At 37.9% G+C, this 26,058-nt stretch overlaps 1 protein-coding gene across 2 annotated transcripts in view; it reads left to right on the forward strand.

Annotated features, from left to right (window-relative positions):
• Window positions 1-26,058, forward strand: part of ARL15 (ADP ribosylation factor like GTPase 15) — a 191,905-nt gene that overhangs the window by 38,681 nt on the left and 127,166 nt on the right. For both annotated transcript variants that reach the window (XM_026037481.1, XM_026037489.1), the window contains exons 3-4: window positions 17,523-17,667; window positions 20,162-20,221. In XM_026037481.1, coding sequence (XP_025893266.1) covers window positions 17,523-17,667; window positions 20,162-20,221 — 205 coding nt within the window. The remainder of the gene's footprint in view (window positions 1-17,522; window positions 17,668-20,161; window positions 20,222-26,058) is intronic.

The following is a 26,058-nucleotide window of genomic DNA, read 5'->3' on the forward strand; positions in this document are numbered from 1 at the left end:
ACTTAATATTAAGTAGTTGTATAAGTATTGTATCTTCACTGCAGGTCAGTTTCACTATAGAATATATAGGCTTCTTCTRGTTGTAAGCTGGTAAGATGATGTTGTGAAATGTTTATCTGGGTGAAATAAACACAGACAATATTTTTTCAAGATGAGGTTACGCTTGGCTACTTATTACTCCTTGCTCACAGAGGATCAGAAGGCCTTTTAGCAGCCTTGGGAGGTTAGATCCCCCTTAGTTGGGACTTTGCTTAAGCTTAGGAATTCAGATTTTTCTTTAAGCTTACTTCTGTTTTTATTCTGATATGGTGAAAACCTTAGGTGAAATCTTACTTCATGCTATCTTAACTTGACTCCATCAGTAATATTGCCAGTTTAAATTTTAAAGAATCATTGCTTACATGGCAAGACAATGGAGTATTTTTATATGTTGCCCTCTTTAACAGACATGGCTTCGTGCTTTGAACGTGATGTGGCTGCCTGTTACAGGAGCTTTATCAGAGAGGCAAAAATGCATATGTGTGCTTGGTTTTGGTTTATTTCTTCATCTTTTTTGTGTGTGTTGTAGTCCCTTCCTGCTCCCCAAATTCACTTTTTGGGCGAGCTGCGAGGCGGTGGGCGGCAGGCGGCGCAGGCCGCTCCGCGTGGGCACGGGGGCTGCTCGGCCACAGGGTGGTGGGCGGCACGGCTGTGTCCTCAGCACTGCAGCCTCGCCAGCAGCCACCCCGCCTGGGATGTTTCCCARGGCTTTGTCCCTGCGGGATAAGCCTCGTCTTTCGCGGGCAGGATTGTGCTGACAGGTGATTAAGTAAGGAAGAGGGTAACATCGTCTGCCCCCTTCTGCAAGGGCGAGAGGAAGGGAATTTGGGTATGGAGAGGAAAAGGGAGGGAAGAGACTTTGGAGCTGGTGTTTGTGGAGGGGGGAGATGGAGGGCAGGAGAAGCACGGGACTGCCGAGGGAAGGGGCGGGTTTGTTCAGAGAGACCCAAAGCTGCCAGCGCAAAGGTGCTCGTAGTACCTGCCGCGGCCCCTGGAGATGCTCATCCTTTCCCCGTGAGCTGCATGGGGTTGTTCCCCACTGGGGTGAACTCTCTGCCCCACTGRGGTGTCCGCTCAGCCCTGGGGAGAGCGGAGCTGCTCGAGCTGACGCCGCATCCACAGGAAAGCCCGCAGAACCATGGCCTAATTCCCTTGTCAACACGCGCAGCCCTCACACCCAAATTTACGAGTGTTTTACATCCCAGCTAGCTGGCCCAGCTGGGAATATAAACTAGACCTCAGGTATTGTTTTAACTCGGGCTGGCAACCTGCCCGCCTCGCAAATGAGGATGCGGAGTAAATCTGGCAGTGCTTCAGAGCTGTCCCATGGCTCCCCCAGAAGCACAGACAGATGCTCAGCGATTCCCTTCCAGTTAGCATGGGAGAGGCTTCTCTTTCCCCCTTGCTGGGAAGATGAAACGGGAGCCCCGTAGTGCTGCACTCCAGAAACACCTTCTRTGGTGAAGGAGCTAACTGGGGCAGTGGCCACTCAGCTGTGACCGARCAGAGGTGGGTGTCCAGGTTTGAGCACCTAGATGGAAATGGCAATGAGAACATGCCAAAGTCAGAGCAWACTGTGAAGATCTACCCAAACAAGTTGTAGGATTTTCCCCTTTTTCCTTTTTCAGTGCTGGTGCCTTGCAAAGAGCCTACAAAGTGTGTATTTTGGAACTGTTCTTGCCTAGGACTTCTGTAAAGGCAAGATTAGAAAAGAGCTCCCTAGAGTCTGTTTATTCACAGGACAGTTCAGGCTGAAGGGGTCTTGGGAGGTCCAGCCTCTGCTCACAGCAGGTCAGCTCGGAGGCTGGCCAAGTAGCTCAGGGCTGTATCTTCTCTGGCCTTAAAAACCAAAGGGAAGAACTTTCTAAAGATCTAGAGAGCCAAGCCCCTCTGGGCAACCAGTTTCACAGTCCCCATGAGGGAAAGTTATTTTTTGATATCCAGATTGAGCCTCTATGGTTTCCTTTTTTCTTTTTTTCCCCTCTTTTCCTTTGTGCTCAGAAGATTTATGGCTGTAGGTATCTTTAAAAAAAATCCCAGTAGATTTATTGTTAGGCCTGTGGATATCTCACTTGCTCTAAATTGTCTCAAAGAGATTATTCTCTGTTTGTGCTGCTATGGTCTTGTTAGACTTTTATAATGAGTTGTCTTTTAACAAAGGGTACAACTCAGACTGTCGTGTTTTTTTTTGAGACTTGGCACATTCAATATGCTACATGCAGAACAACTACAAAATAAATTTAAATATAAATCTGAGCTTTTGGCAATAGTATGCTCTTACACGTAAAGAAAAACTGTGATGCCTGATGCATTTGCATTAGCAAATGCTTCTTTAAGTGGAGATCAGAGTGTTTTTTGAAGTATCAACGGGAAAGTGAAAACTTCTCATATGCTCCTGTGTTTAGGGCTCCGAGTCGAGAGACTGTCCAATCTTAAAACTGTTTAAAATACATTTGTTTTTATTAGGAAAAAATAGAGAAGGTTAACATTATGTTACATTATGATTAATATTATGTTATAGAGAAGGTTAACATTATGTTAACTTCCTCTGCCTTGTCCAGGTGCCCTGCAGCTTTTGCTATATTGCCCAGGATCTACAGTGATTTGCTTTCTAAAGCCTATGCCTTAGGTAATTGGTTTTTCTGCAGTGGTACAATAATATTCTTGATGTTTAGAGCTGCCTATGAGTAGGCAAGTATTAAAAATCTAGCAGCAAGACAACGTGCAAAATATTTCTTTTTATGTGAGACCTAATAAAGTGCTATCTACAAAATGAATAGCTTTTCTAGTGGAGCARAAAACTAGGACCATCTGGAACAGGGAAGATGTGGGGAATCTACAGTGAGGAATTATCTTTTTATTATTGTTTGTCTTTTTAACAGTTGGCAAACAGGAAGAAGGTGCTTCTTCCTCTGCCCACTCTTGCTTTGATGTGAGGAAGTACTTGTTGGGAAAGATTAAAATAGGCAACAAGTATTTAAACACCTTTTTTCACCTATAAACACCTATATTGATTCTCTCTCAACTGCCACCATCCCTGAAAGTTGGGGAGAGGTGGATGCACTCCCATTCATTAGCATGAAATCAAGCACCCGATCTTGGAAAGAATCCGGCAGCGGCCGGGAGCCAGCAGCAGGGAATGAATGAGCAATGTGCACGCGTTGTTGAGTGGAGCTCGGCGCGTTGAGTCAACGGGAACGGCTCATCCCTCAGGTGCAGCGCGTGGCAGGGCTCAGCCTGKAGGCGGTGAGTACAGGGATTGCTATGCTCCTGTCCACATTCCTTGGGAAGGAGTGCAGTCTCCTGGACAGCCAAAGATGGCAAGAGTTTTTAGCTACTGTTACTATGTAAGCATCCAGGATTACTACAATTGCTTCCCGATTAAAATAAAACAACCTCCCCTTTTGCGGGTGTTGCAGGGTGTGTCAGGCAGCTCAGGAGTCTGCTTTGGAAGCCTAACCTACTGGTGCCAAAAATTGGCAATTGCAAAACATTAAAAAAACCGCATTCTCCGAACACCATACAAACCCAGTACAAACCCACCCTTGTAAAGGAATCTGGCTCCGTGATAGGTCAGGTTCTGTTCTTTCYAACATACAGTTGTATTTGATGACCATTTGATGATGGTGATGATTTGATGCATGCATGGGCACTGAAGATAAATCTTGGCCCTCGTTATGCCAAGCAACTTAAAAATGGCATAATGGATATGTTTCGGACTTGATTTGGTGTGGTTGCTGAGCCAACTGTCTGGCAAACTGGGACAAATGCTAGGAGCATCACATAAATCAATATTTTCAATAATGAAATGTTTATATTAATATTTTATCTTGCATAATAGCCATAATTTCGGGATATCAAAAATAATTTTTAAAAGTAAATATGGAAATCTGTAAAAGGAGCTGGAAATCTATGCAGAGGAATTTTCCCAAGGATCTGAGAAAGTTATCTGGTGATTGCAGGGCCAGCACAACAGGGAAACAGCTGTCTTTCAATATTGAAACAGTTTTCTTTGGGTCTTTGGGTGGAAGCATTGGCTGAATTAAAGACATGTTCTTGTGTTCTCAGGTGTGTGGTCTTCTAAGGTTATATACAAAGAAACAAGTGACTTTCTGCAGCACTTTAAAATCTTTCTTTGCAAACTTGTGAATTAAAAATGCTGAAATTACTTGAATGTTGCCTTAGTTGAGAGAGATAAAGGTATAATTTCTAGCAGATGTGTGGAAAGCTTCTGCAATACTGCRAAAGACTTTACCATCATGATATTGAAATTCTGCAAAACTTAAGATGCTGAGTGAACCTTTCCTCCCTGCCCTGGCTTTCAGGCTCTATTTGTTGGGAATGGGCAGGGTTGGGAGGTAAAGCTTAAGATTCAAACCATGCGGGGATTATGTAAGCCAGTCCATAGGAARTCTAGAGCACAGGTCTGAAATCTGGGCCACACAATGAGCTGGTTGAACAAGATAAAGTGGCTGGAAAGTGCAAGATCAGTTTCATGGTTATTTTTGAGAGGGGAAAGTATGGTTTGAAAAGCATACAGTGAGGTTGCTCCTTGTGACTGAATAGAAAATGTAAGTTTTGACTTATTTTTGACTTTCATCCTTTGCCTTCACTGAAGGAGAGGATTCTGCCAATGTTAGCTAGAAAGATATTTTTCCTCTGCATTTTCCATAGCCAGTGGTAGAACTGAGAAAGGAAGTCTGCTTCTTTTGCTGATGGCAGCTTTTAGTATCAATTTATAGTGGAAAAGGTGATATCTTTTTTTAAAAATAAATCAATGCAGTCTGGTTTTATTTTCACTGTCTGAAGTTATCAGTCATGAAGATTGTTTCCAATCCGAATGGGCCACTGAAGTAATTCCAGTTGCTGAGATTCCTTCTGGGAAGATTGATTAAATTCATTTATATACTAAAGTAACTAAGTAGATCTACAGTACAACTAGCACAGGAAACATTACAAGCCAATCAGTCTTCTGCTTATGATGCTTCTTACACTAAAACTGATGAATATTGCAGAAATTCAAAATACAGCATGGGACTGGTATAACTTTTCAAATACAGGTAGCACTTATGGAATTGCCAATATTAATAATCCTGCTTTTTTCACCCTACTGTCGCTGTCAAAATATTTCTGTTAAAATGCTCTGGGGTTGACCAGAGATACAGAGCTCACAGACCAAACATAGGGAAATGGGCTTGTACTGTTTTAGAAGGATGAATAGTTCCAAGTTGAGATTAAAACAACGTCCAGTATTTGTAATGCACAATGTGTCATAACTTACTGTAAGCAAATATCACATATTTAATGTCGTCCTTCACTTAACTCCTTTGCATCACTAACATGTTAAGAATTCAGCTTTTTGTCTGAGCCACAAGGTAGTGTTAATTCCTGCTAAAATAAGTCATCCACAATAAGCACTTAAGGGAAATTCAAAGCTATTACAGTAGATGGCCTGCCAAAGATCTTAACTCATTTATGACAGTCTAATAATGTTAAATTCTTTGAATATATTTAAAAAGGGGGAAASTTAAAGGTCTAATTCCTGAAAATGTGGGCAGCACAGAATTGTGTGAGAACACTAGCAGGTGAGTTCTGTGCAGTCTTGATTTAGGGGTGTTTAATAGTTAATGAAAATACAGTAGTTTTTAATCTTATTTGTGTTCTGTGCTGCATCTGAACTGTGTCAAGATAAGTTAATTTCTGGTCAGGTACTACCAAATGATTTTTATCTAGAAAAATTATGAAAACTAATGCTTTTAAAATTTCACATAAGCTGTTTTTTCATTTCTAAATGAAATACACATGATCATGTAATACAATAATGCCTTTTTGTTATACCTGAACTTTTCCAGTTTTTTATTATGCTTTTTTTCTTGTACAGCATGACTTTTCTGCTCTTTCTGAAATCAAGTAAATTTAAAATTAATGGAGTGAATGCCACATCATATACTTGATACAGTGTAAATTTTGCTAAAATTTCTATGCTTTTACTCCATTTTCCCTGCTGGTAGACTTACTAAGGAAAGTCTTAATTTCTTGATTCAGTATTATTTCAACTGGAATCTGTGGTATATCAAACTGTCCCTGAAGGATTTTCTTCTGTGTTTATTTGACACGAGAACAATTTTTCTAGGAAATTCCAATGAATACTATGGTTGATTGGAGTAGAAAGTATGTTGCTGTTAAGCTGGAATGTAAGGCTTAGCAAGAAGAGAAAAGCAGGAGACAGCAGGAAGAAGAATCACGATACCTTTGTCATTAAAATACTTTAATACACTTGGAAGTGCAAGTTGGTTTTAATGCTCTTCCAATAGACTTCAGATGTACATCAAGTGCAAAAGTATTTACCTGGTTTCATTCTATTCAATACTTGGCTTACTGCTGTCAGTACTTGGGTTTTTTTTTTTTTTTTTGATACAAACACTTCCCACCCACATGAGTTTCTGGTCTGGTAAAACTTTGTTTTATTTCTAGAAGAATTTTTGATATGTTTTATTGTTTTTACCATTTAAGGCTGGATAATATCCCCAGCTGAAAAATCTTCAAACGTTTAGACTGCAGCTTAATAGTTCATTTTGATTCCTGGTTTTGGATAGGACTTTAAGCTTTGTGTCCTCTTATGATAAACAACAAGTCTTTTACATTTTACTGCGCTGTATGTGACACTTCTTTTGTCATAGCTAGCTTGTTCTTAAAACCTACATTCTGAATCTTATTACCCATAACATAATCAAACTATACTGAATTACTTGATCCTTATGTAAAATTGTGGTATGCACTGTGGCTTTTCACATCTTGTCTTTGTTATAAATTGCTATGAAGAAATACTACTGAACTTTCACCTAAGTGAAAAATCTCTATAGCATGAGACTTATGTGCATATCTTCTCATACATTTTATACATAGCTTATACTTCAAAGTAAACTGATCATGATAGGCAGGTAAAAAGCAGTTGCAGGGTCTTTTTATGCAGAGCCTCATATTCCAAAAATCTTAACTTCTAGTTATTAATTAAAAATCTTTAAAATTGTGTAGGTTTTATTAGTCTTTAACTAGAGAACCAAGTATATGTTAAAAAAAAAAAGTTAGATGGATTAGATGTCCTGTCTCTGAAGTCAGCTAATTCCATTTCTTGAGCCTGTCTTTTATTCATTGTCTCACTTCAAAATATGCCAGCAAGTCCAGATTGCTCATGTTGCACTGATTGAATCTCATCGTTATGGCTTTTTCCTTAGGCTTTGAAATTTCCTCTCTTGATAGCAAAAGGAGGAGTTTCCTAGCCTGACAAGATTTATGCTGATCTAGAATGAATGCTAAAATTTTTGTTCCAGTGAGAAGTGAGTCACTTTTTACTGAGGCCTATGCAACCTCCTTAGGATAAGCATTAAATTCCTTACAGCTGTGCCTGAAAGCAGATCAGTGATTGAGCACCCCAGAGCTGTTCTCAGTTATCTGAATTGCATGTTGAGGGTATTTCTGCTTGATTTTCTTATCATACATCATCAGCCTAAGACATATTCTTAAGCAACAACCTGTTGCTAATAGTTTTTTTTAACTTACAGATTTCTTGGAACTATTATTTAATAATTATCTGAAAAATGGACACCTAACACTCGGGGAAGGCTGTTGCATTGCCTTGGAAAAGCAGTAGCCAAGAAAGTTTCGGAGTGAGGGTTTTTACTGTCTTTAAAAGTCTGTATTTGCTAGAAGTGCCTGTATGCCACATCTATGAAAACATGGACAATTTTGATAGCCTCAAAAAACCTTCTACAGCCCTAAGAACAAAATCAAATCCTTGCCCSAAATAGGACAAAAGGAAAAATAAAAGGTGGGGAGGTGATGGAAAAATCTGGCATAATGATACCTTTCTGTGGCTTGAAGTAGTTCGTGTCTTTGAAGTGACAAGCAGTGGTTGTAGCTACACCGGCAGCGACTTGTTGGTGTGGGTTGTGTGTGTGACAGGAGGATGGGCCGATGCACCGCGAGCAGCCATCGGTTCTGGCACCTGTCCTGTGTGCAGGGCTCTTCTTGCAGCTAATCCAGATGTATCTTGCCATTTCTCATCTCCTCTGCCCCCTTCCCAAGTTAAAATCCAGCTGTGCCTTTTCAAAGGCAATTTGACCTGTAGGTGTGCAGAATTTATCTGTATAATATTCTTTACCTACTCTCCAAGTCGGATGAAGAGGTTTTGATCAATATCTCTTAAGCAGAAAATGTTCTTTGAACAGAGTAAATTTCTTCCAAATTTATTTTATTTTATTATTTTTTTAGCCAGTGTAAGTATATAAGCATATGGACACAGCTTAAAATTTCAGTTGTCCTATTGCTACTGAATTTGCTTCATATGGTCTGTTCATTCCTGTCAGCTGAGAATCCCCATCTCCTGTTGAATTATGTTCTCCAAATATTTAAGGATCTGCAGAGCACCTGTTTGGTTTCACCTAGAGACAGTTTAAAGACCCTAGTCCTTGATCARTATGTGATTAGCAGTGAAAAATTTAACCATCCTAATTTTTCCATACTAGSAGAACATCCCAAGTAGATTCTTCAGAAGAAAATAGATTGAAAAACTGAGAAACTTGGTTGGAAATGTAGATCTTTAGCCAGAAAGCAAAGCCAGGCTTAAAACTAGAGAAAGTGCAAAATGACTGTGTTGGAACATTGCATGTTTTAAATGGCTAAAGTTTCTCTAGCCTAACTTGGTAAGAGTTTGGTAGGGGGTTAATCGGTGAAAACATCTTTGARTGTTAAATATTGAAGAATTTTAATGGTACTTCAGATTTATTTGCTTTTCTCTAATCACATACATTGTTCTTGATCTCCTGGGTTGATCTCCTGTTTCTTCCTACAGGAGTAATGYACTGTACTATCCAAGTAAAACTATTATACCATATAAAAGGGGATAAAAGGGTCCTGTTAGCTACATATTTTCTATTCCCTGTGTCTTTTGGTCAAAATATCTATCTGGTCAGAGGTTGTTATTTTTATGAATATAGCATGCTGGAATAACTATATATTATTTATGTTGTGACATATATGTTGCAATATATAAATATACTGTGACTGTAAAATGAAAAGTACAGGAAGAATGACAACAATTGAGAGCCTAAAGAAGAAATACTGATTGCCTTCAACGTTACGGCTTAAAATCTAAAGTTGGAGATTGATAATGCTTTGAATTGATAAATTATATCTAATGAGTAGAGTCTATTTATCTTGCAAATATTTCTTATCTTGCATTTCCTTATGTTGAAAGGTAGTCTTAAGTCTGAGTTCTGAGAAGTAGCATACTTTGGGAGACTTGCACGTACAAAAATCAATTTTTGCTTTGCATCAGTTCTTATAGGTTCCTCCTTTCTCTTGCCTCCTGATATGTTTAAGGCAAGTGAATCTTCATTGGTCTGCTGACTTTTCGATTGTGTAGTGGCCAAATCTGTTATGGTGCAGGGCTTGTACTACACGAGCAAAGAGAGTTACTACCTGGGACCATGTGTGCAAATAGGTTTAAAGTGACAACTGAAATGTATATTTTCCTTTTGAGTACACTGTCACACTGCTGTAATCTTGTTTAACACTGCTTTTTGTGGTTTTATGAAATAACTTAAATCAGAGTATTTAAGTTTCTTTTTTTTGACCACCCCCCCACCTCCCCCCACTTTTTTAGTACAATTTTTCATCCTTTAACTGTCTACTGGAGTCTTCCTACTTTACTATTTTACCTCAGCTGTGTACATCTCCAGTACAACTGGATGTTGCGGTAGGTAATCTGACCTTATGTCCTCGCAGATTTATTCTCTTTACTCTTGCATTTGATGCTAAACGTCAGTTTTGAAATCCTTCGTAAGCAAGAACAAGATGCATCCCGGGGCTTAATCTCATAGGAAACGCAGCCCCAAGCAAACATCAGGCATTGCGTCTTGGGCCTCAGAAATGTACTGGGAGTTTCTTACTCTTGTTCCTTTTTTTTAAGGAAGCGAACATACACCCCTACACCCCACTCCATTCCTCCTGGGAGTTGTTTAATTTTAGCTAAAATTATGATGCCCAGCAATTCTGAAAGCGTGGGCTGAAGCTGAGTGGAATAGGCTCTCTAGAGTTTATCTATTTCTGTAATGTCACTGATAGAGTAGATGGAAGAAAACTCATCTTCTTACTTCTGTCAGTGATGTATTGAGCCATCTCCTGTGTCCCCCTTGAGATCTTGTAGCTATCAGTGCATGCATTACTGCACACTTCTCCTGTTTGGCTTATTTGGCCTTTTCTTAAGGTGTTGTGCTCTTCCAACTAGACTTTTTTTCTGTTTATTTTAACCTGATTTTTCTTTTTCAGACACCCTTATCACATACATCCCAGTGCGACTTACAGAAATCCTACTTCACATTTGGCAACAGGCATTTGTTATGAAAATTAAGACATTGTTACTCTCTTAATATACTTTCAACTTCCCTGGCTATTTCAGTTTCTTTCTCTCCTGCCCCTTCTTTTTATAAAATGTCCGAGTTCCATGCAGGTCTTCATTTTACACTTCCTCTTTATTCAGCGTACATCTGGTTTTCTGTTTGCATCCAAAATACTTTTTTCACTTTAATTTTGTTTGAGACTCTTTTGGTCATTTGGATATACTACTACACTGTTTCTACAAAGCTGCTTTTTTGTATTATTACAGAAGTAATATTATGTATACTGAGCACTGCTGTTCAGGGACTTGCACGTATCAAATTGTTCCTTTCTTCTCCCAGAAAACTAAGTGTGCAGTTGCATTTGGATGACATGCAGTCAGCTTTAATTAGAAAAATCAAAGAACACCAAGTGGTCTATATGCTGCTTTCTGGCTTTTGTGATCCCATGTGAGTATAGAACACGAGTAATTATTCCTGYAATGCTGAACAAAAGAAAACAGTGTTCTATAACCCACCTTGTAACACACATGAATCACTGAAAAGCTTTTTCTGACTTGGCTCAGAACCTGTAAAATGATGGCTTTTAGCAAGCTTGAAAGCTCTAGGCTATTTTTGAAAAAAATCTGTGTATATCTTTCATCCTCAGTAGAAATGAGAAATGGCAGGTGATGCCACATCCTTTACTTCTGCACATTTTTATTCCCAAATGCTGTTGCTACTGCCTCTCCCCTTCCTCTTCCAATGATTTGTAGGGCTTTTTCAATCTAGTGTTATATTTCCTTAGGTTGTGAAGCAAACTGTTTGCAAAGGCTTTCATTCATCGTGTTTGTTACCTTTGTCTCTTCCTGTTAAACCGGAATGGACTGATGGGTTGAGAGAGACTTGTTACTCTTGAGCAGGAAAATAAATGGAAAGCAAACCCTCAGAGAGGAGATGAGGCCAAACATGAGCACTTCTACATGTGATGAAACCTTGGAGCTTGAGAGGCCTTCAAGCTTGATTCAACAACACACTGAAATGAGTGATGGTCTTCAGAGCAGCACTTGTGTATGTTTGACTTTTCCTGGCTCAGTCTTGGCTTATCATAGCCACGTACTATTTTATTTTATGTAGATTTTAAAATCTTCTATTTTCTGTGATATATGAATACATCAGGAGCTTGATGTTTGTTTCTTTGTGCTTTTTTCAAGCACAATGTGAAATGGAGTGAATTGTGCTTATTTTTATTTATTGTGTTTGTATGGTGAGAGGTTATGGTTAGGAATGTACATTTTTCCATTTGAGGTACAAGGTTTGCAGGGGAAGGACCTCTGACACTTTGTAGCTTCTTCCAAGAAAGTACCATTTCTGTAATGCACACACATCACTGCCTTTGGACCTTCCTTGGTGCTAAAGCCACAAACTTATGACTGAAGTCCTCAGCTCAGAGCAGTGTCTCTGACTGGAAGATAAAGGATCCCATCCCTCCTGCTGAATTACTGTACGAACACAAATGCAATGTGCTTCATCCATAGGTATCGTGCATTCTGGCAACCTGTAGCTTGAACACCATAAATCAGTTCAAACTCTCTTTTTCTTGGTATAGTAAAGACTTAGTTTTCTTGAGAAATCGTACAGTTGTTTTGGCTTATGGACAGAATTCACCCAGTCATGATTAGTGTCTTCATTCATAGGGGCCGATGCATCATGCTGCTGTRTTTGAAGTGAGGTACTACAAAGAGCAATAGTGTGTCTGGCTTTTTTGGAAGTCACCTGTCTCTCTTCCTCCTCCAAGCCACCTCTGCTGGAAGTGTTTGTCTAGTCTGGAATAGTTTGTCTATTTTTGGTACTTGAGCTTCTCGTGTTCAGCAGGCCACTAAATGTAGATTTTGAAAATGAAGTGAAATGTGTTTGCTGCAGTTGAGACTCCAGAATTGTAGCCTCTCTGATATACAGAGATGCTTTTGACAGTGGATGTGTTCATAGAACCTTAGGATCACTACAGTTGGAAAAGACCTTCAAGACTGAGTTCCATCACTCCTTGTTGGCCTTATCACATCTGGAGGAAGAATTTGAGATTTCTCCTCCAAGCAGTATGCTGGCTATTTTAGTGCCCTTGTAGCACTGAGGGAGGCCTTAACGGGGATTCTTTTTACTCTGAAATTACTTCCCTTTCTAGAGACTTTTTTCTGGTTTTTTATTAGCTTGTCTTTTACGCCATATTCCTGTCTTCTGTGGCACAAGCTGATAAAGAGATTGGAGGCCTGTGTAAGCACTGCAAAGGAAGAGTGCTCTTGGGGTGCACTCATTGCTTGAATCCACACATAAAAAGGTCAGCCAGATTAAATGAGAGATTTAATTTGTCCTGTCGATGGATTATAGTGATAGGTTAGTAGACTTGGAGCTGGAGTCCCTCTGCTTGAGCTTGCTCGTGGTCTGCATCATGATGGAAGAGTTTGAAAAGATGGGTCACTGAAATTACAGCCTGTCAAAGTGGCTCATTGTGACAGTCCTGATTTTTAGTATTTGTATCTGTTTCAGGGAACACTTAAGGATGACAATAGCTGTGTGCATATTTGAAGTGTATACAGCTGAAGTGTATACAGCTGCAACTCAGTTAAAAGCATAGAATATATTGTACTATTTTACTTATAAGGTTTTCATACAGTTAAAATTAGTTTACTATGTATCTTATTATTTTTCTGTCTTAGCTGTGTATAACTTCATTCAAATGCCTTGAATGCATTTTATTAATTGCCTCTAGTTACTCCCCTGCTTTTTCTACTATTTTCCTTTAATATTGTAGCTGTCGCCTTTGTTTTTTCCCTCACCTTTCACATTATCTCTTCAATGTTTGAGCTTCCTTTGTGCTTCTGTRATCTCATCTGACATTAGAAGTACTGAGCCTGCCGTTTGCAACTTTGACACCTTTTTAATGATCTCCTTGAGATTTTTGTTAATAATTTTGGATGATATCCAGTCCTCTRGATATAAATCTACCCGAGTACTAGAAGTCCCTTTTTTCGATGATGTCTCAAAAGTAAAATTTAAAAGAAATCTKTATTTTAAAGTGTAAGAAAGAAGGTGAGGGGAGCAAAATTGACTGAGCCTTCAGCCCTAACTCTGCATTTCAGGATTTCTGAATGCTTCATTTGCTAGCATTAATATTGCAGTAAATTAGAGTAGTTTTGCATGAGAATATGTGTGTGTAAGGACGAAATCCTGTGCATCTGTTTGTCCCTGTTAAACAACAGGAGTAAAAGAAACAGACAGAAGATRGATGCAGAACAAAGCGAAAATAACAGAGTATTTCACCCCTCAAAGAGTGAAGCGAGAAGTGCAGTGAGTAGACGAAGACAAACTCAATGGCCTGAGGCCGTGCAGTGTGCTGGAGTGAGTAGCAATTCAGGGACCTCTGCTGCCCAGAGCTTCAGTCTGGGATCTGAGCGGCACGTGTGTCAGAAGTGCTTGGCCACCCCTGCTACAGACTTAATGCTTTTCCCAGAAGAAACCTCCATAGGGCTTTAAAGCGCCACTGTCTGGGACTGTCAGCGCAAATGCTGATCCATCTAAAACTGGAATAATCTGGTTGGGATGGAAATCCCTAAGTGGGAGCGGGACTGGCTAACTTCTTCCCTTAGCTCTCGCACATGATTATGCATACACATACACACACACATAAAATAAAAGTAAKAGTGATGTTGAATGTTGTACATTTTTCTGCAGGCTGCAGCACTTAATTATTCCCAGTTTGCCGGGTRAATACACACTCTTTTTCCAAAACTGGCCAAATGCAGACATTTTTTCAAGATACTGTATTGTTTTATTTTCAGTACTTTCAAATCAGTTCTTCTTTTCATTTTACTTTAACCCCTGGCTGCTTCTCTGCCCAACATTCAAAGGTAATGACAARTTCTGAAAGTAATGTTCTCAGAAAGCTTGATGACTGATGCTTTATTTGACATCTCTCTCTCCCATAAGAACTTATCAACAGTGTCTGATTGTCTATAGAGCTCCAAAATGTGCTTTGTTGTTGCTAGTAGTGGAGCTCAAATGCATGACCCTGGCAATTCCAAAACATGAGCTAACTGTGGACTGGCCAGCCCTTAATATTTTGGATGTGTTCATGTGTTTTGGTGTTCAGGAATGAGTTCATTGGTTACTAACATGACTTAAACATGTTATGTGCAATTCAGTGTCTTGCCTATTGCACTGTAAAGTGTGGTGACTTCTTTAGCAAAACTGACTCTACTCCATGCCATACAAAATACCTTGGGATGCATTTCCTGTCTGTAGTAAAATGCATGAAGAATTTTCCATGCAGGTTTTGTTAGAGGCCAAGTAACTTTAAGCTGCTGAGGAATGGGAAGGCAGTGATCATACAGCTGTGTTTTTTGTACAGTAGTGTTTTTGATGGAAGAGTTGCTCATTGAGCTTGACAGATGGCAGAACAAGTTTATAAAGTTTATCATTGCAGGTTTGCCCTAAAACATGCTGATAATAAAAACTGTAGGATTTTTTCAGGCTAGCTAGTGGTAGATATTGTACACATCAGCTTGAATTTCCTTCCAGCATAACAAAAATATCTCCTGATGGAAGCTAGCCATTCACAGGGATAAAGATGTGCATGTGAAGAAAGTCGTAGAATTGTACTGAATAAAATGGGAAAATGGTCTGATCTGTGGAGGCCCTCTTTTTATATTGCATATAATGGGTAATGGTCACTGACAGAATGGGATTAGTTATCGTCTTAATATTTATTAAGATTGTTAGAGGCATAGAAGTCTTGTCTGGTTACACAAAGCCTGGCATAGTGTCCGCAGACAACCATGAGCACATCCACTTCTTTGTTTCTTAATATGGCCTCAAGAGCATGTCGTGATATCCACGGGAGATATTCTGTGCTGCTGGCTGGCAAATTGACTCTTGTAAAAAATTGTCTTGAAGGCTCCTGAAATTAAGCCACAGTTTTGTAGGAGGTTGGAGGATTTTTTTTTTTTTAGTGGCCTTTGTTTTAGGGAACAAATGTTGGGCAATAAACTTAATTTTCCTTTCTCATTTAAGTACCAGAACTTCCAATATTTGCTATGGTTTTGTAGAGTCTGTGTCTATGGGATAACATCAGCTGGCATCAGTGTGAATAAAATTAGAAGGCATGTTTACTTAGCTATGAACACAACATAAGACTCCAATTTTTGGACGAAAAACAGAGTTAAGATTTAACAGAAATAAAAGTCTTAGTTTTAATTTTTTCTTGCCTTTGTTCAGCTTCATTAGTATAGTAAAAGATTTAACTCCTAAATGTATTTTTTTGCCTATTTATGGTGTGTTAATGGACTTAACTTTTCCCCTGAACTTATTGTTTGTTTCTTTAAACTAATGTAGAGTGCTGTTTCAACAGCATTGCATAGGGAAGTAGAACAAGTCTTTGGATGTGGCGTTTTTCACAGGAACTGTGCATGTTATCCTCTTTGCAGAACTCTAATCTTTATGCAGGCATAGACAAGACGAAATATTTAACAAGACTGAACTATTGCCAAAGCCTGTCTTCAGATGGACAAATTATCACCTGCTCAAATTGGTGTATATGCATGTAAGCTCAGACTCCGACGTGTTTAAAATAACTGGGAGTTGCACATGAAGAATTTGTTCCAAAAGTACTTCAGTCATGCTGTAAACACTCGTACAGTTCAGATACAACATCGAAACCAAAGGAATCCAGTATAAGTTCTGTAGTTGCAGTAACTATTGTCTTATGMTCACGTTCTCTTTTATTGACTTGCAGACCCTGAACCTGTTCTTGGCAGATGATTGTGTCTTGATAACCTCAGTTCTGTCTTTCTGTTCCTCAAGTAGCCCCAGTGAGAGTGGCTAAGCAGCTATGCAGAGACTCGAGTTCTTCACCCCGTGCTCTTGTTGGCTTATGGATAAGACAGAAGCATTTACCTAAACTTCACCCTCAGTTTAGGTGGGGAAACKGAAATGTCTATTGCTGGAGGCTCTACAAGTTTTTACTACGTAAAGATGCAGAATATGCCCATGTATGAGTGAGAGAGGGTGCACAAATACATCTTCTTTTCCTTGTAACAACAGATTTATTATTGTTATGATATTGGGTGGGTGCAGTATGCGTATTTTGTATACAGATATATGTGTGTATATATATGAAGATGTGTGTGTTTTATATATATATGGAATGAAATGAAGTCTTACAGACTTTAGCGGCTGATTGAACTCCGTATTTCAGATGCGAAGTTGTGAGCTTTCCCCAAATGGTAATCTTCTAGATTTCCACATAGAAATTTTCTCTATAACTTACAAAGAAGGGTCTATTGAACCTTCCTAAGGGCTTAAGGGACCTGCTAGATGGGTTTGGTCTATTTTGGCTGTACTTTTGAGACATGAACATAACTCTAAAGCAGGTTTTGTGTATATGATTTTTATGCTGTATTGTGATTAACTTATGCTTCTCTAGGGAACAACAAGAGACAGTGCAATGGTATCTCCATTTTCATGACTAAAGCTATGTCCAACAAAATACATTTCTTGAAAAGTTTTGCTCTTAGCAGTTGGTGTTATAAGGCAGGAGGAGGTGTTCCTTCAGAACATAGGATAAACCCAGGAAGGTGGCTCAAATCAGTGGAGTAAAGCTCTGTGATCCTTGCTTGCCAGCAACTGTTCAGCAGCTGCTTTGATGCTCAGARCAGGTGTTGCCATAGACTAGCACTGGGGTTTTCTGCTTCTGGAAGCAGACACATGAAATACCCAACCACCTGAGCAAGTAGAGCATGTGCCTCTCTCACCATATGTGCACTAGTTATGCTCTTTAGAACATCTAAGTTGCTTTCCTCACTCCAGTTATATGAGGCTTAGATGAAAAGTTCTAAATGTAACTTTGTCTTAYAAAGCTGTTCTAAATTCTGGTTGTGTTAATCTTGCTCTGTTAGTTGCTGATGATACTAGAATAATAAGTTAGAAGGGTGTTTTGTTTCTCTCTAGAACCTTTAAATTTGTCAACTTATCTTTCAGAATCTTGTTAGCAAAAGATATGCAGAAAAACACTCCCCTCTTCTATTATTTATTTATTCTTTTTCTTCCTGGCAGTGTTTTAGAGCCCTTTGCTGCAAGGGACCACCACCACCACGACCCGAATATGACTTGGTTTGCATAGGCCTCACTGGCTCCGGCAAGACAAGTCTCCTGTCGCAGCTTTGCAGCGAAAGCGCCGAGAACATAGTGTCCACCACAGGTAGGACTGCCTTCGTTGCACGGGGCGCTCGAGCCTTGCACGTGGGCAGCTTTAAAAGCACGTAGCATGTGCAGCTTGGTGTCCTGCTTTTAAAAAGATATAATTAACTGTTTTGAATTTAGCTCTACTTGCTTGCTCAGAGTTTGCTAATACAATGAGGAATGTTCAGGAAAGCATACGGTTTGCAGTATGCTGAAAATCTGAATATACATTATAGTGTAATAAAGTAGAAACTATGAATTTACTATGGAACTATCAAAGGTCTATTTCCTTTTATTGTATTCTTTCCTTTCCTTTTATTTTTATTTATTTCTCTTTTATTTTTAAAGCGTTTTGTGTTATAGAAACAGGAAAGAGGAGATAATGTGATATTAAACAGGATGGGGTAAGTAAGCTATGCAACCTATGTTAGGTTTTATTTCTTTTCATACTTGGTCAGTAATGCTTTGTGGTATGTGTTAGCGACCAAATGAGTAAATGTAATGTCAGTGTTTATTTTCTGGTGATGGTCATTTCTTCTAGATCCTAAAAGGGACTTGTTTATGTAGTAAAGGCAGAGCGAGAGCAGAGAATAATTTTACAAGAGGTTGTTGTGGTATTAAGATGATAAATAAAAATGGACATAGCCACAGCTAAAGGCACTTAGTTGCAAAAAGCTTAAGTTTGCATACCGATACAGATGGACCAGAATGCCTAATGTTGAAAGTCTGAAACCACTCTCTCCCTCTTCTCCATCCCTTCATCTCCCTCTCTCTCCTCCTCCCCAAAAAAAAGAAAAAAAGGGAAAAAGGAACGTGAGCAAAAAGCAATACCTGGCTGCAAAGTTCAGAAAGAGGACAGATTAGGTCATAGAAATGGAAGAAATCTGTTTGTGTGGCCACAGTGATTTTAGTATGGTTGATTTGCTGAGGGAAAAGATAGTGGGTGTTGTGTGAGTAACTTATGTATATAGTTATATGGCTTTATATTGTACGTATGGTTTGTGGGCTAGAATTTTATATGATTGTCCCTTAGCAACCCTAACTGATTTTCAGTGTATCTTTGTTGGAATTACAAGAACACAAGGCTATTAAATAAAATTGTAAGTCAACAAAGTGCAACAGGTACAAGAAAATACTGTTTCTTCTGCAATGTATAATTAACCCATTGAGTTCATTGTCTTCACATTTGTAATATTAGGAATTGTAGAGATATGAAATTTCTGTGTGGAGAGGGCAATGCCAAATTTGAAAGGTTAGAAGGAAATGACTGAGCAATTCAGTCATTTTTTTCCTCTTAGCTTTGTCTGTAAAGTTCACCTGAAATTAGTGCAAACTAACTTTTAAACTTGAAAGGTTTAGTAATCTAATATAAAGAGCAGTGTAGTTCTCAAAAGAAATAATGCGAATAGATTTATTTCCAAATTCCATTTCTAATGCTTCTAGATAGTGTTTTGTGGAAACTATTCTATCATTATGCAACTAGAGAAATGAAAATGGACTTGGAGGAAGCTAAGCAACATCCAAGTCAGTGGCACAATTTATCATCTACCTGTCTGTACTAGTAAATGCTATATTACAAGTTATCATTAGAAATCCAAGAATCCAATGTGGCAGCTTCTCCACTCAGATTTCAAACAATAAGCTACAGTTTTACATTTCTCAATGATGCTGCTGAAGTCCATTCCAGTTTTTACTTCTTTCTAGGATTTCTTTTTAAGAAAGCAGTAAACAAGCTATTGCCTAATTATTCCCTTCAGATTTTCTTGCACTTTCCACTACAGTATCTACGATTGACCAGGGTTGGAGTTAGAGCACTGTAATATCATATTGGTCTGATATGAGTGAACAAATCCTTTCTCTGCTAAATTTCTATAAGCTAATAAACCTCAAATGTCACACTTCAGTGACGCACTCTTCAATTACAGAAAAACCATGAAATGTTTTATATTTTTTGGCTTAAGATATAAAAGGATAATAGAGGATTGAGATACTTTTAAGTACTTGTAACCATATCTATACATATCACTTAGATCTGTAAGAAGTTCTTTCTGTTAATATCCATAGAAATGCTTAATACTCTAATTGCAACTAAAAACTGCAATGTTTTTATGTAAGAAAATGGTAATTATAAGGGTATGGTGTCTTCCCTGTCCCCTAAAAATTGTGAAGGATCACTTCATATTACTGGTAATTTTAAATTTAAACTTCAATTACAAACTCATTAAAAGGTGATTTTTATGAAGATGTACTTAATAGTAAATCCCTGCCAAATGGTAGCTAGCTTGGATTAAAGTTTTATGTTGAATTTTGCAGCTATTTGAAAGTGCCTTTGCTAATTTCAAAGCTTACTGATCTGATCTCTTATAACTGATAACTTTAATCATCTTATTTATGCGGAGAATTCCTCTTGCAAAATCCTGGTGAACAAGGTAGACTGTTCTGATTGTATGCAGCTGATTTCAAATGTCCTCTTTAACAAGTAACCTACTAATATTATTTATTTCTGTTTTTAGGTTTTAGCATAAAAGCAGTGCCATTCCAGAATGCCATCTTGAATGTAAAAGAACTTGGAGGTATTACCCTTAATCATTTATTCATTTGATTATAAGAAGCTAGAATTATCAAGTGGCTTATTCTTTAGAATATAAAAATGATGAATCAGTGTGTCTTGAACTTATTTAAAAATTAAAGCGTGACAGTTAAACTGAGAAAAATGCAATACTGACTTAGAGAAAAAGAAAGTAGAAAGTTGGAGTAGAAGACAAATAGTATCTTGAGTATCTTGAATATTTCTTGGATTGCAGAGGCTAGGCCATGCAAAAATGCAAAATGAGACTATAATTGTAGTATGGCTCATATGGCAGCTCAGGAAAGTGTTCCCTTTACTTACTGTGCATATGAGCTTTTTCTTAGGAGCAACTGTTCAGCAAACTCTGAGCACAGARGTATTTTTAACATAACCAAACTCTTTGATGCACAGCTAAAAGTGTTGCGAGGATAGCCAACATAGCCAATTTCAAACTGGTTATATATTAACTGAAAACTATTATCTTTTAMTTATTTGGTTTAGGAGATTTTCATGTGGCTGGATTTTTAATATGTCTTTACCCATATAAACTTTTTGACTGCCAAGTACTATGCTCCTTCAAATTCATGTAAAAGATGTTCACGCACAAAATGAAACAGCTATGTAAGCAAAAAATCCCTGCCTAAAGGCCTTGTGAAATGACCCTACAGAAATCTTCTTCCAGCAGACATGCTGGTTTGCTGCTTATTTTTTTGTTGTGAGGCTGTTTGATTAGCAAGGTTCAGAGGTTGAGTCTTTAGTCAAGAGGTAGCTGTTAAAAGGAAAGGATGAAAATCCACTACCTCTGGAGTCTAGTTTCATCTTGAATTCTTCTAATTAAAGAACCATATAGATCCTTTATATATTCTAAAACTTTGCTAGATCTTCTTTACATTCTACAAAAATATAGTAGATAGAATCATCAGGATGTTCATTAGACTTTAAAGAAGGCTTAAACATGGTGCTCTGAGGAAGAAATTAGATTGCTTCTCTAAGGAGGCTTCACTATAAAATCAAGTTTAATGATGACTCTCTTATCCGAGATGTCCAGCTAAACATACATTAAAAAGAGTGTTTCCTCTTTACAGCTGTTGGTCCCTGTGTATGCTTGTTTGCTTATGTATCCTATAAAGTAGAAGCTTTCCCTGGTAGACAGAGTACAGAGCATGTGTAGTGGTTTTTGTTTAAGCGTGTAACAAACATTTATATGATTTTTTGTTCGTTTTTGAAATAATTTGCAGCACAATTTACACTTTTTATCTCCCCAACTGACTGTATTATGAGGATGCATAAATGCAGCATTAGTAGGCTATGTCTGTTGCTTAGATTGAGTTTAAGGTTATCATATAAAGTTTACTTTGTGTGCCTTGAGAAACCTTTATCTCAATGAAGAGCTTTGACAGGATTTCCTGGAGGAATCCAGGAAACTTGATTTCCTTCACTATTCCATTTCTTTTCCCTTTAGCTRTGAGTGTTTCCATGTCCTTCCTTAGAGATAGTGTCTTTTTTTTTCCGAAAAATGCTAGTTTTGCTAGGCTTTTCCTTGCATCTGAGAGAGATATGCCAGACTTATAAAAGTTTCCTAATTTCTTGTTCAGTACTTAATCTTCTAATTAAAAGAAGTGTTTCTATGTGATCCATACAAAGCGTAGCTTTCTGGAGTGTCTGGTTTTTCTGGTGCTCTCTGAAAATGTAGAAATGAATTTGACATTTAATAATGCTTCTGTTCTACTTCATTGCTATATTTTAATCTGTCTTTTTTGGTTCTGATGTTAAGAAAGAGGCCTATGACTTTGTTCTTTTCTTTTTTTTTGTCTTCATTTTTTTTAAAGCCTTGTTACTTTAGTTCTGTTTTCTCGACTACGGAGGTCTTGTCCAAGCATTTTTCTTTGTTTTTTAGAAACTTAAAGGACAACGGAAAAGCACCATTTTCAATGATCACTATTCGTTGTCACGTGTTATTCAGAGTGAAGTTSTATCTAGTTTTAATTTTGAATTGCTCTTTTAAAACCATCTTTTAGGTCTWGGAACCTGGAATTTGTAAACTTCATATGTCTTTATACAACCAAGTTTTTATAGCCAATAATTAAAGAACTTGCAACAAAAATAATACTTCAAGGTCTTACATTCAGTGGCCAAGCAGTTATTAGTGTTGAGAGGTTTTTTGTTTTTTGTTTTTTTTTGGCTGAGGTAGTATCCTTGCTTGAGGTGGAAAATGGTGCTAGTTTTTACCATGCTGGTTGCCTTCTGGAGCTGCTAAAGAAGCCAGGACTTTTTCTCCATTGCTATTGGGATTAAATAATTCACTGCTAAGCATATAGAAAAGTCACTTTTCTATTGTCTGTTCCTGGTCTGATTATCCCTTCATCCATTGTTAGGATTAACCAGGGACTGGAATGAAGTTTGTTGTGCTCTTTAGCAACATTCTGCTTTAAAGTACATGCTATCAAAATATTAAAACCAAAAATAAATTCCCTTTTTTGTTATTGTGGTGACTTATACCTTAGTACCTTTTATTGGATTAATGTATGTTTTATAAGAAGAGCTTTCCATTTTATCCAATTTCACAAATGTTAAAACCTTTCTTTAAAAAGGTAAAATTAGATCTTGATTCAGTATGAATGTGCATGCCTGTGTGTGTATGTATATGTGGCTTTCAAATAAAACAGACATGCTTGAGTTACTTGCAAAGCAAYGCTTGCTTTATTTACTGATCAAATTTAACATCCCATTCTCCAGGTTTCTCTTTTACTATACCACTAATTCCTTCCTCCTCTCAGACAAATGAAAAAAACCCTATTTTCTTCCAAAAGAAAATAAGTGATTTAAATTATTGTGAGGATGTGTCATGCCTTAGCCCACTTGCTTTCAGAGTATATTCTTATCAGCATAGGTTGAAATATTTCTATATTACTCAACCTAATTTAGTAATCGTAGAGGAAGAAATTAGGCTGGATTGTTTCCTGTTACAGTGCAGCACTCTCTGGGAAATAGGGTTGTAATTGTGGGTAATGAATATAAGGGAAAGTGGGGAAAGACTGGAAAAATGAAGTACATGTTAACATTTATTGTTTGAAAGTGTGTAATAGGTTTTTGCGGAAAGAAGCTTGTGGTACTGAATGCTGAGATCTAATCTGAGGACAGATAATGCAGGGGCAATGACAAGGTGAAGCTTTTCCTTTGATTCTTAAGAGTCTCTTCCAGCTGGAGACCCAAAGCCTTGAAGCTACCATTAATCAGTAGATTTATTCATTTGCTGTTGTAGTGTGGTCAATGGATTGCTAAGTAATAGTATCTGTTGTAATGGGAATATGTATTCAGGTTCAAATCAGGATTACAGACCCATTTGAGAACCATCTAATAATTTTTAGGTTTTTTTAAAAAGCAGAATAAATTCCATTTTAAATGTGCTTTTTTGCTAATAAAAAGCTTAGAAACAGCTGTTGAGATGCCAGTAGGTGTGAGTTTGGATGTGGCTAGCTCTGTTTCTCCTTACCAAGTTTAAAMATATTAATCTGTTATAGCATTTAGTAACTTTCTCTGCCATATATATTGTCATATATTCCAGATTTTTTTAATCTGACAAAGGCCTTTTCTGCAAGCAGAGAAAATCAACATGTCTAGTCATCTCTTAAATGTCTTAAGACAAAATATGTTGACCACTTAGAGTAGTTAATATCTGGAATACCCTCATTTATATTCAGTTGAGAATTCCTATGAAGAGAGAGCTGCAAGTATTGTCTTCTCCACTCCTGCTTATCCTTAAGCTTCATGGCCAACATAGTAAATCCTCTTAAGCCATCTAAGCTAATTGTCTAGGTGAGCACTCCAGAACAAATAACTTTAAATGGGCCTGGTTAAATACAGCACGTGTATTTTGTCTTAATTTGGAAGTAAAGAATAAAAGAGGAAGAGGAGGAGATTCACATTGTTATACAAGCCAAACTGAATGGAAAACGTGAACCCCTGGAGAAGACTTCAACAGATGTCACGTAGCATCTACCTTCAGAAAAAAGTTAGAAGGACAAAGAAAGTTGTGCTGGCTTATGTATTAGAATTTAATTATAAAATTGTTTACRGGAAACCCCTCCTTCCTCCCTTTCCTGTAGGAAAGGAAGAAGTACTGAACAGTCGTCCAAGAACATAGCTTGGCACAGCAGCTAACATCTCATCTATTTAGTCATCAGAAAATGGATCCCACACCTAAATACCAGGCTACGTCATCCATACAGGAACATGCTAAATAATAATAATATTATTATTGCTAAATAATAATAAWWAATAAAACTTCCTTACTCSTCTATCTAAAAGGCAGTTGACACCTCTACAAAATCTGGTCATGGAGTGCGTGCATGTCATGCCAYCTGAGACACATCTGCATCTAGCAACTTACAGAACCTCCTAATGGATGCCRAGTTGCACAGAGACATTCAGCTTCCGAAAGTATTAAAGATCTGTTTGCTATCAGTCATCATGAGCACTCTGTTCAAATGGTGTCTAAGGCCTGGCTCTTCCACATGGTTTCCTCATCTCATAGATAAGAGGGATCACTTTCACCTCTTTCCTGATCATATGAGCTTGAGTTCCAAGGAAATTCAAATAAGCGTTCAACAATCTTTGCTGTGTTCTTCAGAAACCTTCTTCTTTCCTCATTAGTCTTTTGCTGTGTGACAACGCATTGCTTGTCTGGTTCAAAACAAATAGGTACCACATTAACAACAACTGTCAAAGCACAAGCTGCACTAGGGTAAGCAAAAAAGCCATCTTTCTTGCTGTGTGGTTTTTTTTTGTGGTGATGGTAAAAAAAAGAAAAAGTGCAATGTGTTTTAGCAAACTGGTTTCCAACAAATCATAACTTGTTTTTCCTCAGACTCTTTTCTCCAGACTAACACAAAGATGTAGTAGCCTAGAAATTCTTTTTCCTCCCTTGATTTTAGTCAAAGGAGTTTTTGCTTCAAAAGGCAAAAACTGCATTAACTGTCATGCTTCTCACAGAAACACTAGGGAAAGCAGAGTGATCTGCAGATCTTGGAAAATCTAGAAAGTACCAGTCTTGAAACTTTYGAATCTTTAAAAAGGGTTTGTTTTAGCATCAATATTGCTGCTTATTTTCTAGATGAGCAGTATTGATGCAAAGTAGCCGCTGATGTGTGAATGACATTACACCCACAGGAAGCACCTATACTTTTGTATGTAGATGTGGCTTTGAATGTGGACGTGTTGAGAATATGGACATATACATACAAAAACCAGTTACTWCTTAGGATTAGTAACTACATTTGTAACAAGGAATGAAGAAGTTGAAAAATACTTTGTGTWTAAAAGCAAAACAACACAAATCTGAAGGCTATTTTTCTTCTGGATCTTCCTTCTGGGAAATCTACATGGTGACTATGCTCAAGATAAGGAACAGACAGATTTCTTAAAAATGTGTGTAATATGTCAAGCCTCTTCTGATCATGTAATAGGCATCTCGGTTTGTATTGTGAAGCAATGATGGGCTAAATGTTAGTAAATCCTATCCTTAGCAACAGTTATTTCAAAACGAGTTCCCAAGGTTCATTTATATTACTATTTTTTCCCCTTTGCCATTCCTCCTTCCTTGTGTACAGGCCACCCTTAAAGACAAAAAGATTTTGTAGTATCATTGCTGTGTTCTTTGTCATCTTTTCATGGTTTTGCTCATTAGAAATGGTCTGTTTAATAGTAGTTTAGGAATTTAGCAGTATAACTTTTGATCAACTACCTAGCCTTCAAAAYAGGTGTCCTTATTTCATGCGACTTGACACTATATTTGAAGTTGCAGCAAAACCGGTTGCAGCTTGTATTCTATTGTGGCCCTAG

Source organism: Nothoprocta perdicaria, unplaced genomic scaffold, assembly GCF_003342845.1.
Source record: "Nothoprocta perdicaria isolate Ctin4 unplaced genomic scaffold, notPer1 scaffold_1, whole genome shotgun sequence".
NCBI classification, from domain to species: domain Eukaryota; kingdom Metazoa; phylum Chordata; class Aves; order Tinamiformes; family Tinamidae; genus Nothoprocta; species Nothoprocta perdicaria.